General features: G+C 41.6%; 1 protein-coding gene across 3 annotated transcripts in view; it reads right to left on the bottom strand.

Moving 5' to 3' along the window:
- Nucleotides 1-14,559, bottom strand: part of Pde5a (phosphodiesterase 5A) — a 136,164-nt gene that overhangs the window by 60,725 nt on the left and 60,880 nt on the right. For all 3 annotated transcript variants that reach the window (XM_036191556.1, XM_036191557.1, XM_036191558.1), the window contains exons 8-9: nt 5,772-5,880; nt 4,824-4,911 (exon numbers count right to left, since the gene is read on the bottom strand). In XM_036191556.1, the coding sequence (XP_036047449.1) occupies nt 4,824-4,911; nt 5,772-5,880 (197 nt within the window). The remainder of the gene's footprint in view (nt 1-4,823; nt 4,912-5,771; nt 5,881-14,559) is intronic.

Below are 14,559 nucleotides of genomic sequence, written 5' to 3'. Positions count from 1 at the left end.
TATATATATTCTGCATATGAAAGAAAACATGGCATTTGTCTTTTTGTGTTTAGCTTATTTCACTTAATGTAATTATCTCCAGTTTCATCCCTTTTGTCTGCAAATGGCACAATTACAGTCTTCTTTACCATTAAATAAAAGTCCACTATGTATATATACCGCGTTTTCTTTATTCACTCATCTCTGTTGATAGATATTTAGAATGGTCCCATATTGGTTATTGTGAATACTGCAGCATCTCCTGGTTTGCTTAGTTCCATTAAGTGAAACAGGTGGTCATGTGACAGCTCTACTTTTTTATTTGTTTGAGACAAGGACTACTGTGTAGTTCATGCTGACCTTGAATTTCCAGTGTACCCCAGGATGGCCTTGAACTTGTAGTGATCCCCCTGCAGTAGCTTTCCAAGTGCTGAGAGCTATGAGTTCTTAATTTTGTCTTTCAATTATTACTGCTCCACTGTTTTATTTCCTGGTGCACATTATAACGAACCATAATTTGTAGTTCTCTATCTGAGAGCAGGACAGGGATCAGTACTTTTAAGTGCTATTTGACAATGTGTACTATGAAGAACAATGAAGGATTTAATTTGACTTGCACTATGAGAATCTTAGCAAATGTTTGAAAAACAAGAAAAAAAATATGGTGTCAGTGATAAAACTTCATAAAAAAAAAGAAAGGAAGGAAGAAAGAAAGAAAGAGAAGAAAAAAGGAATAGAAGTTAATTTTAAAATTTTAACCTTGGACACTTATTTATCACTTGAAATTAGGTCACAGCACAGGAGGGTAGGTCACCTCTCCAAATATTCACCCTTTAAAGGTCCACATGTAAGAAATTTATTAAATAAAGTCCAAACAATTAAAAGAAGAAAATAAGATGACGAGGAATGCCAAGCAAATAATTGATGATCCAATGGTTTCTCTGTGTAGTCCTTACTGTCCTGGAACCCACTCTGTAGACCAGGCTGGTCTCAAACTCAGATCCTCCAGCCTCTGCCTCCGAGTGCTGGGATTAAAAGTGTGCACCACCACCACCCGGCTTGATGATTCAAATTAACAGAGGGTGCTCAGAAATGACTGTAGAAGCAGAGGTTGTACATTCTACTGATACAAAAGAACTACAAACAAGCTGGTTTTGAGCATCGCAGTGATGGAGGTGCTTGGGGAGTTCAAATGAACTGAGAGTAAGAATGAACAGCTATGTATGTCATTTAATGGCAGGAATTCACCCCGAGGGGTCCAGCATAGGTGTTCCAACAAGTGTGAACGTCACAGAGAAACTGAAACAATCTGAGATGGTGATGGTTCTACCTCCTGACACCATATGCTGTCCAGTGTGAACTGACACACTGTTAGGCAGGGTAAGGCTATAACCTGACTTGAAAATCCACCGCAGAAAGAGAGAAACCAGAAAGTCAGGTGAGCACCCAGCTCACAGCGTACACAGCAATGGACGTATTTCCTCTATTGCTTCTTAAACAATGTGCTGTATGATAGAGTGATGTCTATTTTTATTATGTTTCCTTACTAATAACATGGTGACGTGATCCAACTACAATAGGGACATTGAAGGGTTTCTGTGTTTCCTTTGAATGCTGATTTCTTCAGAGTGTTGTAAACAAAGGAGAGGCTCATGGGAGGAATTGGAGGGAGGACAGAGAAGCAGTAATTGATGCAACTACAATATAATTTCAATATATATATTAAAACCAAAAAAAACCAAAATATGCTCTGAAATTGCGTGTAGAATAGAGATCAAAATTTCTGGAAATATTATATGGAGACAAGGGCACATTTAGCTTTATCAGCGAGGCACATAGCTGGTTAAAATGAGTGAATGCTGAATAAGAGAGATTTTTTTTCTGGACAGTGGTGGAAACATTCTGTATCAGGCAGAGCCTATGAAAACATTTGTTGATAGGAAATAATACTTCAGGGAATAAAGCTGACGATGCAGCAGACTCTGAACTGGTCTAATGTTTATAATTTCATCGGAACGTCAGTAATGAAGACAGATGAAGAGGAAGGAAGATTGCAGGAGAACACGTGGGGTGGCCTGGTTTTCTGCATGTAACTCTGTGGGGACTCCATATTCGAATTTCATACTGGGATCTGGTCTGTGAGATGCAAGGCAAGGTACCCACAGCCATGATCTTTTCCACATAGAGCCTATGGATGTCTAAGTATGGGCAGAATTCTCCCAGCTCTGTCACACAACAGGGTACACTGGAAAATGTCCTTCTCACACTTACAATTAACTGCAGCACTTTACCTATGTTCTACAAACTCACACAGAAACCATTTATTTCATTTTAAACAGAATTATCTGTTTTCAAAGATATTTGCTGGCTTTTGGTTCAGCTACTCAGTAGGAAAAAATATATGCTCTCACAAGCCCGATTATTCCTATTCTCCTTTTGTTTTGATTTGATTAGTTTTTGAGACCTAGTCTCTGTCAGGTGGCCCTTGCTGTCCTGGCACTCACTATATGGACCTCAAACTCACAGAGATCCACCTGTCGTGGGCCACCATGCTCAACTTGATTCTTCCTTTTCTTAGTTTAAATTTTTTTTCTCACTTTTCTGAAACACAGACAAGATCAAAAAGTGAGTTCTGACAGATCTGCGAAGTTGTCAGTTGTCTAGTACCCCTAATCATTTACATGAGAGTGAAGCACAGGGCTTATGAATCCCTTTCCCAAGCCTGTGCTCCCCTACTGAGCTTTGCTTTGAGTGTAGGAAGCGCCAGACACTTCCCACCCTCAGCCAGCCCCGTTGCCACCAATTATTTCCAAGAGACATTGTTAAGAATAAAGCTATGCTGTGACTCTAGAACCATCTGCAGGCCTTCCTTCCTTCTTAGGACAACTGACTAGTAAATGATACATCTTCAGGGGGCTCAATTTCACCTTCTCAAAGGCAGCTTCTCGCAGTTTCTTACACTTACATGAAAGGTGTTTTTTAAGAAGTATAACATAATGTAGTTTCCTCTCTTAGGAAGTGAAATTTTATAACATAACATTTGTTGCTTATCTGAGAAATCAGTTGTTGATAATGTTTACAGACGTGTTTACATGTTCACTGGCCTCTGATCTTTTTGTCTGAGCCCAGAGGAGTGCTGCTGGAGCCGCAGAACAGCAAGAGGTGGCCTGTGAGCTTCTGGGAGTTATAATGGGTCTGCCGTGAGCTGTGTAGGTGCAGGACCCACAGCGGCCTGCCGGTGATAGGGGAAGACAGGCCTGATGAAGAGACTAAATGGACAAGACACAGGTGTGTCTTCAGAACCTGAACATGTGAACCTGCAGAGCAACCAGTTCTTTTCCTACAAACTCTGACAGAAAGAAAATCAAATAACAGAAACCACATTAGTGGGCTTGGAATCAGAGCAAGGGAAGGCAGCTCACAGATGGAAAGTTCTAGTACAGGAACTGGACTTGTGTCCAATTTGGATAGGCACTTTCCACATTTGTAACACACACACACACACACACACACACACACACACACACACACACACCTGCTGCCATGTTAAATTTATAACACTTATTTTTCTTGCAACCTGAAAGCTGTTCAGGTTTTTAAAGGTAAATTTATATGTAAGTGTTGTTCCATTAGGTTTCAGTTCTAAATTTTAATCTTTAGAAGTCAGTCATATTTCCTTTATTTCCACAATCTTGGGAGCATGCTATTAGTTCAGGCTACTTTCTCTGTGTTAACCACGGATAACTAGAATACAAAATAACGTACTTTTTGTCTGCCTCTCTCTTTCTAAACACAGGGTTTCACTATGTAGCTCTGGCTGGCCTCAAATTCAGAAATTTACCTGCCTCTGCCTCCTGAGTGCTGGGACTACAGTGACATGCCACCGATGCCTGGCAGTGTTTGCCCTGCTCTTAATGAAGCCTGTGACACCAAGAAGTAAACACACCAGTAACAAGGAACATGTTCTTTTGTCTGGGGAAAGAATTTTGGACCATTCTGTAGTAGAGGTGGTCATTTAACCTTTAGCTTTTGTATATAAATGTAAGACCCTAGGGCAAGGATTTCTGCTTTGCTTGCTGATTTATGCCAAGTGCCCAGACTGCAGGAGTGCTCAATAAATACTCATTGAATAAATAAACAAGTTAATACAACCTATAATTTCAACTACATATTTGAGAAGTCAAAAGTTAGGAAGTAAGACTAAATACACATTACTAGTTGATGCCTCTCATGTACGAACTTTTAACATTTTTCATTGTATGTGTGTGCGAGTGTGTACACACCTGTGTGGGTGTGCAAGTGTGCCACACTGGGGATGTGGAGGTCGGAAAACAATGTTCTGGAGTTGGCTCTCTCCTTCTACCGTGTGGGTCCTGGGAAAAGAACTCAGGCCTGATGAGCCGCTCTGCCAGTCAGCTCTATTGACCTCAGCACACCATTCCTGAACAAAGCCTCAGATAAAACTGGATGGATTCTAAGCAGGGTGGTGGTAGCGCACACCACCATTAAGTTGGCAGAGGCAGGCAGATCTCTGTGAATTCGAGGACAGCCTGGTCTACAGAGTGAGTTCCAGGAGAACACAGCTGCAGAGAGAAACCCTGTCTCAAAAAACAAAACAAAGTCACCCCAAAACTGGATTTCAATGACTGAAAAAAATACTGTATAGCTAATAAAATGTCTGACTTGTATAGTGGAATTTATCAACACAAATTTTAACTTATACTTCTAAACTTTCTCTTTTCTCAGACATTTTATTCCTTAATGCACAATTCACACTTGAAAGTAGTAGGGAATACTTTCTTCTTAAACAAATGCAGAGTATTAAGCCAATGGGCAGATCTTACCTATGACTTTGTTCTTCTTCCCGTTTTTTATAGGTGTGCAAAGCAAACTTCCAGTGTGGTGTGTGTTTACTCTGCCCGTGTTTTCATTCTGAAGAAGAACAAAAGCAAGACTGCTAGAACAACAGAAATGATCTGCCCCCACACCACCTTAGCTGCACAGCACACGAGAAATAATGCACACACTCATCTTGTACTATGAGGTTTGCATAAGGGTGATATAGAGACAGTCTTTACTAGAATAAGACACCAAATTTCCTTTATCCCATTTAAACTTTCCAAAGCATTTATAGAAATAGTAAGTCAAATATTTATTCAGCACCTGCTATCTTGGTGAGGTAGAGATCTCAATTTAACAAGGAAGCAGAATCCAAAAGCCTGGAAACAACAAGCTACAATATTGGCCTCCTTAATACTGCCACCGTCCCTAAAGCCTACACTTCTGAAGTCTGAAAAAGCTGTCCAAGCGTGCAGGCTACAGAACCAAGGCTGCTGTGTCACGGGCTAACAGGCTTGAGAGATTGGAGAAAACACTGGAATTCAAAGTGTTGAAGGTCTGAAACACATCTTTGTAACTTCACTGTCGGCGGCAAATGGATAGCCAAGGAGAAGCCACTAGGAAGACTGCCATTTGTGTTCATCCAAACCATAGGGATCCTAATGTTCACAGACAAAGTCAGAAAACCCATCTGAGGAAAGCCACTGACGCCATGGTGTTAAATCACCTCAACTTGTATGCGCTGATTTGTTACTACACAAAGAAAAAACACACAGCCCAGCTTCCCCAGCGAGTTTAGCGCTCCTTCACCATCCCTCCCTGGAGCAGGAAAAACAGAGATCACCCTTAAACAGTCAGTTTCCAGCCCAGTCCTTTAGACACGGAGCAGCTGTAGGTGTAGGTCTGAAGGGAAAACAGCCTGTGTGCATCAGGTCTAAAATTAGGTTACTTACTGTCCAGGGAAATCTTTTGTCCTTAGTGACATCAGGGATATTAAGTGGCTCCATCGTGTTTTTGACATACTGAGCATACATGTAATTGATTTTGTTTGCATCGTGCTCCCTGCAGAAATAACAGATGTGAGTTCCTTGTATGCAGTGGGAAAACATGCACACACAGGACTAAACAAATGGGAGGGGAGGAACCAGAGGCTGATACAGGGGGAAATCCACATCTTAATTTGAAAACGTGTTAGATGATTACAGCTCAGTCATTTCCCCAATCTAAACAGTCTGCTACAACAAACACCCACATGGTGTGGACTATCTAGAAGAGCAGTTCTCAAACTGTGAATAGTGACCCCTCCAGGGATGACATATTAGATATCCTGCATATCATATATCTCCATTACAATTCATAACAGTAGCAAAATTACAGCTAAACGAAATGATTTTATGGTTGGAGGTCACCGCAACATGTGAAACTGCATTAAAGGGTCGCAGCATTGGGAAGGTTGAGAACCACTAGTCTAGAACAAGTTCTAAGAGTGTCCCTAGTCATCCAATCACAAGTCAAACATCTGGAACTTAAAATGTTTAGTACAACCATCTGAAAAGCTCTCAAATCCAAAATGTTGTCAACACTGATAGGAGACCACTGGCATAGAATCCCATACCTGACTCCATGTGACTACTTGAAGTTGATAGGTAGGCACATTGAAAATAGTGTATAAATTACTTCCAGGCTACATGCATGGAACAAGTGAAGTTCCTGTTTAGACTTTACGTAAGTCTATCTCATTATATATACAAGCTATCTCATTATATACACACAAGCTATCTCATTATATATACACAAATATTCCAGTATCTAAAAAAATTCCCAAATCAAAAAGATGCCTGGCCCAAGCATTTCAGATAAGTGATTCTCATCGTGTAAACATCTCAACAATGTAAATGACCATGTTTACTTTTTTGTGTCATTTAATGTAAAATTTCTATTGATTCTCTCACTCCATGTATTATTTTATCTGATTACAGAATGTGTAAGGTGTAGTACTTGTACTTCCTTGATCATTATTTTGTGAACACCTATCTCAATAAAAATATCTTTTACAAAAATTAAAATGAAAGGAAATATCAAGAAGCCCTAAAAGAATTTCAGTAGGTCTCTCTAGTTGTATCTTCCTCGTAGGCGGAGTTTTCCTGTCCTGCAGTCATTCTCAAATAATCATTCTGAGGCTTAATATTAATTACAAATGCTTTGCCAATACTTCAGACTTGTTACTAACTAGCTCTTACATTTTAAGTTAAACCACATTTCTTATTTACACTCTGCCATGTGGCGGTACTGTTATTAGCATGGCATGTTCATCCCTTGCTCCCTCTAGTCTGGCTGGCAACTTCAGACTCCACCCTTCTTCCTTCCAGCATCCTCCTAGTCTAGCTGTCCTGCCTAACCCTTTTCTGTTCAGCTATTGGCCAGTCAGCTTGTTTATTAAACAAATCATAGCAACATATATTCACAGAGCACAGATGATTATTCCACAGCATTTCCCCCTTTTTGTCTAATTAAAAAGGAAGGTTTTACCTTTATGCTGTGGAATAATCCTTCTGTACACTGTGAATATATATTACTCCCATTGGTTAATAAAAAACTGACTGGCTGGTAGCCAGGCATAAAGTATTGACAGGATAGCCAAACTGAGAATGCTGGGAGAAGAAGGGCAAAGTCAGGGGAGATGCTAGCCAGCCATGAAGGAAGCAGGACATGTAGAAAACAAGATATGATCAACATGGCAAAGCATAGATAAGAAATATGGGTTAATTTAAATGTAAGAGTTGGGTAGTAACAAGCATGAGCTATCTGCTGAGCATTTATAATTTATATTAAGTCTCCAAGTCAGTTATTTGGGAAGTGGCTGCCTGTTATTTGGGAACAGGTAGTTGGGACAGGAAAACTCCACCTACACTTCCTCTTGGGGTGTGTGTGTGAGTGTGTGTGTGTGTGTTTCTATCTGATATGCCTATTTTAATTATAGTATTACTAACTGAAAAAGTGGAAAAGTAGTGGGTGATTTTTAAAAATGAATATACCTTAGGCATGAGATACCTCCCTAAGTTATTTATTAACAAAAGTCTTCTCCCTGAGAAGTAGATTTCATGGTTCCAGAAGGTACCATGCAAAATTCCAAAGGAAGGAAGCAACCAGCAATCCTACTCAGCTATGATGCCTATGAGCCACAACAATGAGCAGCATGGCAGGATAATCCTAAGGGTATAGTAGTAGAATAAATACCTCAATGGTACTCGACAGCTCTCTAATTGGATTTAAGACCCACTCAACAAGAGTACTCATGCCCGGTACTGGAAACCAAGCCAACAGCACAGGGCTGGTGACATCATGGATCTTGGTGGAGAACCTGCAGCCATTGCTGTATGAAATCAGCATAATTGCTAACTATATTCTAAACATGTGTCCTTATACCCATAGATAAATGTTGTTCTAACCCCTCATGAAACTTTTTGCAACAGATGGAGACCATCCCAGAAAACCACAGTCAATCAAACTGCAGAGTTGTGGAGCCGAGTTTCAACTGATCCATCTGTAACACAACTTCTGCACCTAAGGCTTGGGGATCCCTGTGGAAGAGGGTGGAAAGATTCCAAGAGCCTGTGGACCAGGGAGTTTGCTGGAGATCGTGTCTCCTAGGAGTTTCAGAAGCTGCACCCACAAAGTCCCACCATCATGACTGCCCAAACATGAGCTGAACAAGGCTGACACCAATAGATATGCTAACGTGGATGGGGGAAAGCTCGCAATGCCTCAATCCTACACAAATTCTATAGGCGACTATGGAATGGTGAGAGAGGAAGTATAGTCTTCGCTAGAGAAGAGCACAATCGGACAAATCAGTTATCCAATATCAAACAGTGAGCCTTGAAGACATTTGCATACAAGCAGCATCATATAGACTAAGCAGACTGTATTTCTGTATTTAGTAACACAGAAAGAAAAGAGTTATTGGCCAGGGAGTCCCCAGAGGTCTCTAAAACAAGCCATCATAACTACATAGTAAAATGGCCCTGCTGAAGACATCTTATACTTTGGCTGCAAGACAAAGAGGAATCAATCTGTGGCTGAGCAGGACTCTTCCTCACAGCTGGCCAGCTTTCACAGTGTCAGAAGGTGCTGTGCAGGCTGCTGGGGGAGAGAAGACATCTGCTTCGACCGAGAGCTGGATGCTGCATGCTGCAACTCTGACCTTCAGGAAAGATATGCCCACTGGTGCAACAGACCCAGGATTATTATGGGGGTAACTACTTGATTTCTGGTTGCATCTGAGGCCTGCTCCACGGGAGGGATTTTCATGCCTCATACTGTAATCCTGGTCAAAAGCCCACAGGGAGGAAGGCCATAGGCCTAAGGGAAGAAACTGCTACTGTTGTTTTCTTTTTTTTTTATTTATTTTTATTTTTTGCTCATTGGTGTTTTGCCTGCATATACATCTGTGTGAGGGCATCAGATCCCCTGGAACTGCAGTTACATATGGTTCTGAGCTGCCATGTGGGTGCTGGGAATTGAACCCGTGTCCTTAGGAGGAAGAACAGTCAGTGCTCTTAGCCTCTGAGCCATCTCTCTGAGTCCCTACTGCTGTTTTCTACAGTGGTCAAGTTGTCAAATTGCCCCCTAAATATTTATGTTTCTGCTCATAGACCTAGGCTGCTCTCTGTCTTCATCAGAGGTCTTTTCATGCAGAGAGCAGCTGTGGTGTTCTGAATGAGAAAGGCCCAAATAGGCTCACATGTTTGAATACCTACCTGGTCAGGTGGTTGAACTGTTTGGGAAGGACTAGGACAGTGGTTCTCAACCTGTGAGTTGTGACCCCTTTGGGGGTCAAGTGACCCTTTCACAGGAGTCACATATAAGATATTTACATTAGGATTTATAACTGTAGCAAAATTACAGTTACAAAATAGCAAACAGAAAATAATTTTTTTTGAGGGTCACCACAACATGAGGAACTGTATTAAAGGGTCACCGCATTAGGAAGGCTGAGAACCACTGGATTAGGAGTTATGAAATAGAAAATAATTTTTATTTTGCGGGTCACCACAACGTGAGCAACCATATTAAAGGTTCACCACGTTAGGAAGGTTGAGAACCACTGGATTAGAAGGTGTGGCCTTGTTGGAACAGATGTGCCACTGGGGGTGGGTGGACTTTGAAGTTCCCGAAGACTTGTGCTTTTCTGTTTCTTATGGTGAGCTCTCACAGCAGTAGAAACCCTAGTTATGACAGCAGCAATCAATGTATAGTTAGTCCAAGTGCTAAGAGTAAGAGGCTGAGTGCTCAGCCCCTGTGGGACATCTTTATCACTCACCCCTCCTCACCAAGGCTCAGGTAATGTCCTGGAAGAGGATAGGGAAAGAAAGCAAGTGCTGGAAGATGGGGGAAAGCTTCAGGGCAACGCTGTCTGGACATCACATAGCTATATCATCAATGTCTCATAGCAGCTGTGGTTACCTGCTCAAGAACTGCACACCCAGCCAGCCAAGATTCAGACACAGAAGGGGAAGGTGCTCTCGAGGCCCCACTCCTTACTGAGAGCTTTGGCTGTTGACAGTTGTTGGGAGAGGGAACCATTCTTCTTGAGTGGTACTCCCCACTGCCAGCTTTCCCATGAGCCAGGAAATGGCCTTACACCCACGCACATATGGGCAACACAAGTTAAACTTAGTGAGTTATTAAAAACAGCATGAAATTGGGAGGAGGACATTTTGGGGGATTATGGTAGAACTGGAGGAAATGGGGGTGGGATCATATTTAATTGTATATATGTATGAAATTCTGAAGAATAAAGAACAATTATAATTAGCAGTAAAGAAATACATGCCTTAGGGAAAGAACTCTACTGGTTCTAAGTTTTCAAAGTTCTAATACAATACCTGTCTACTGTGTGGGAGCCACAGAGACTCCATAATGTGGCCTTATTCCATCTTGACTCAAGATCAGAGAGTCTGGGCTTATTTTGCCCTGCAAGGTTACATAGTAGGACGCTTTGGCCACAGGTGTGGTTACCAGGCGTCTTATACTTGAAGGCCTAATCACAGGATGTTTTGCTGAAGGCATGGCTACTAGATGTTTTGAGAATTAAGGAAGAGTTCACACTTGTCTGTACTTTGTACCTTGAACCTTTGCGTCCTTGAGAGGTGGAGGTCTTTTGCCTCTCCCCTTGCTGGTGTATAAAAAGCCCATGATAAATAAACTCCGGGCAACTGTTATTGACTCAGAGCCCTCCTGATGCTGTTCTGTGTCTCTGTCTTTTTCATTGTCTACATCTCTATTTTTCGTATCTATTCTTTCTCAATCCACACTCCCCTATACCAAGGACAGTCCCAAGGTCGGGCTGGACTTGGCACTACTGTCTTTTATAGCCAAGCTATATCTTGGGACAGTGATGTCATATGGCATTCCACAATGACTCAGTATTCTCTTTCTGTCTTCTAACTTAATTGCAATATAGTCAATTAGAGCTCTATGCACTCAAAAGTATTATGTATAAATGAAAAAGAATGAAAAGGAAATTACTAATGTAGCAACGGGAAAGATGAACGAGATGAACTTCCAGCTTGACCTTGAAGGCATGCAGATTGCCTTGCAAAACAGACCTCCTGGGTCTGACTTCATGTGTTATCTGTATGACATTCAAGGAAAGGTTTAAGTGTAGGTTTGAGGCCAATAAAACAATACTTAAAACTACAAGTATTTGTTACAAACAATAGCCTAGAGAAACAAAAACAAGAAGAAGCCATAACAAAGACAGGAAAAATAAAGAGGTTGCTATCAGAAGAAGGAACACTGGAGAAGATGCCTTCATATGAGACTCTGTAGACTAATAATAAAAAAAGTAATGACTATAGTATTCTCACCATTATCATCATCATTAGGTTGACAACAGGAGTCAGAGGCAATCTAAAATGCCTAAGAAACTTATCAGAGCTGTAACTCAAAAATAGGAGCTGATGTAGAAGCATGAGTTCTCCTAAAGTTACATAACACCATGATTATTTCCTACTTCATAAAGAGGTTGAGAAATTGCTTCCTCCACTCAATAAATAGAGCTTGAACACCTGTTCCCTGAGATGCAGTCTTAACATTATGTGGAAGACAAACAAACTTACACGGGTCAGGCACTGTAGGGAGGAACTTAGAATCCAGCAGGAAGCTGTATTGGAGCGATAGAGTTTTAGACGCATATCCTGTCGGGGCAGCGTCCAGTATAGATAATGCCAGCTGCCCCCAAATTAACTCCTCTCTGCATGGACACAGAGATACCCAGAATAAAGGCTTCATTACTCCCCACCTCGAGAGTCAGTGTTACCATAGGAATAAGACCCAGTCAATAGCATGGCAGATGCTTATGTGGAACAACTTCTAGAACACTGATGAATGCATTTTACCCTTTTGGTCTCCTATTTAAGACATGGATGTGATAGGTAGGGTTCCATCTTCGCTGTGAAATGGACAGAATACTCTTAAGGAGTGTGAGGTAGGAGGCATCTGAGATCATTTTGCCCCAAGTACAATGTCAGCTTTGACCTGCCTACCTCTGAGCATACCCAGGAGAGAGTAATAAGATTACATTCTTTTTAAATTTATAGTTCTTAATTTTTTTGAGAATTTCCTACATAGGTACTGTATCACATCATTTCTAGCCCCCTCCCTTCCTGTCTAACTCCTCCTGTGTCCCCCCCCCACACACACACACCTACTCTCAAATCCATGACTTCGTCTTTAATTTTTGTTGCTATATATACACCTATGTGTATATGAATACAACCTGGTGAATCCATTTAGCATTGCTCCTATGTGTATGTGTTTAGGACTCACCACCTGGGACTGTATAACCTATCAGGGGGCTTATCCCTGGAGAAGAGTGATGATTCTCCCTTTCTTAGCAACTATTAATTGCCTGTAGTTCTTCACCCGGGGGTGGGACCTTCTGAGAGTCTCCCCACCCATGCTGGCCTGTCAGCTGGTGTTATTATTATGCAGGTCTTATGTAGGTGACCATGCTGCTGTGATCATGGGTACAGCTTTCCGGTCATATATAGAGAACATCATTTTGCATTCTTGTTTAAGTTTTTTGTTTTTTTTTAAAAAATTTGGTATGTTCATGATTCACAACTAAAACTAACCCTCCTAAATACTACTGGTGACAGTGCAAACACCACATGTGGAGAAGATGGACGGATAGTAGTATCCAAATGGACCAGCTTAGGAAAGAAATGGCATTACAGAAATGCTTACAAAGCTAGCCAAACCTTAAGGAGGGAAAAAGAAATAAGGAAGGAAAAAGAAATAAGGAAAAATAGGCAATAAACAAACAAATAAATAAATAAATAAAAGAACAACATGATAAAACACATTGATGCAATGAATGAGTTCTACATACATTTGAGAATCATTAAACAGCTGCAGATTATCCAGAATAAAGTGGTGGCTGAGCTCGTATGCGGAGACCGGCGGTGTTAGCAGCAGCTACAGCAAAGTATTTGGCGCCACGGCTCACACCATTTTGCTGGTACAGCCTACCAAGAGGCCAGAAGGCAGGATTTACGCTGACTATGAGTCTATGTGTGAATGAGTGCGTGGAAGGTGTTTGTAAAATGTATGAAGAACATCTCAAGAGAATGAATTCCAACAGTCCCTCCATCACATAGGATATGGGTCAGTTGCTTGACTTTATCGACAATCTGGGAGATCTCAGCTGTCCAGTTCGGCCCCTCTGCTCCTCTTCTTTTTTTTACCTACACATTTTTATGATAATTCAGACAGGAAGTGTTCTTTGACAGTTAAGGTTGATTCCTGTTCTTGAAACTGTTTGGATCTGCTTTAGAGCAGTGAGTATGCTAACCTTTCGTGGGGGTAGGGGTGGTGACAAGGTTAGCTATGTACTCTGGGAAAGTCTTAATGAAAAATAAATGTTCTGGGAAAAAATAATGATAAAGTGGGTGTTTCTGGCCAAAAATGTTTGGCTAGATAGAATAGACAGTGAGGCTTTCAAAGTGTAATACAATGAGCAAGGGTGTCATCCTTTATATAACAGCAATAACGGGGTGGCCTTGAAAAATGCCTTAGAGATTAAGCTGTAGGAAATGCAGGTGGCTGATGTCTCAGTCTCCAGAGCCCACGTCTGAGGCCATGCCTCCCAGGGCTGTTCCCAGACTGTTCCCACCAGGACACTAAATCAAGACTGTTCTTCTGAGACCCATGATTCTACAACCAAGAAACTTCAGCTAAAAGGGTCCCCAACAGCCTCGCTCAGCTTTCCTTAGGCTTCGCAGCTAAGACGTGAGCACATGACCTCCCTCGTTCTTTCCCCTCCCCACAGGCTGGAAAAGACAATCACGCGGGCCTGGCGACTCTGCATTAGCCTCCCCGACATCATTCTCCCTTCTATTTGTCCAGAGTGTGCTCCCTAGCAAGCACCACATGTTTAAACAGGTCTTGGCATCTCCTTTTGTTAAACAGGTCTTAGTATCTCCTTTTGGAAGAGCAGGGCTAAGTCCTACATTTAAACATTTGCATTGTGGATGAGCTGCATGAGAGAACATTCCTGAGAAAGCAGGGGCAGGGGACTTGGGCAAGACAAGCCTTTCTGAATTTCAGAAGTCCACAGGAATCACTGCCGGATGGTATAAACCAAAACCACACCCACCCGGGACAGCAGTTGCAGAGGATACTCGGAAGGTTTTTGAGGAAATTTTATAGGCATTAGGCTCTTTTAAGCCTTAC

The sequence above is a fragment of the Onychomys torridus genome, chromosome 6 (assembly GCF_903995425.1).
Source record: "Onychomys torridus chromosome 6, mOncTor1.1, whole genome shotgun sequence".
Classification (NCBI taxonomy): Eukaryota; Metazoa; Chordata; class Mammalia; order Rodentia; family Cricetidae; genus Onychomys; species Onychomys torridus.
This window is presented reverse-complemented; position numbering and strand designations above follow the sequence as displayed.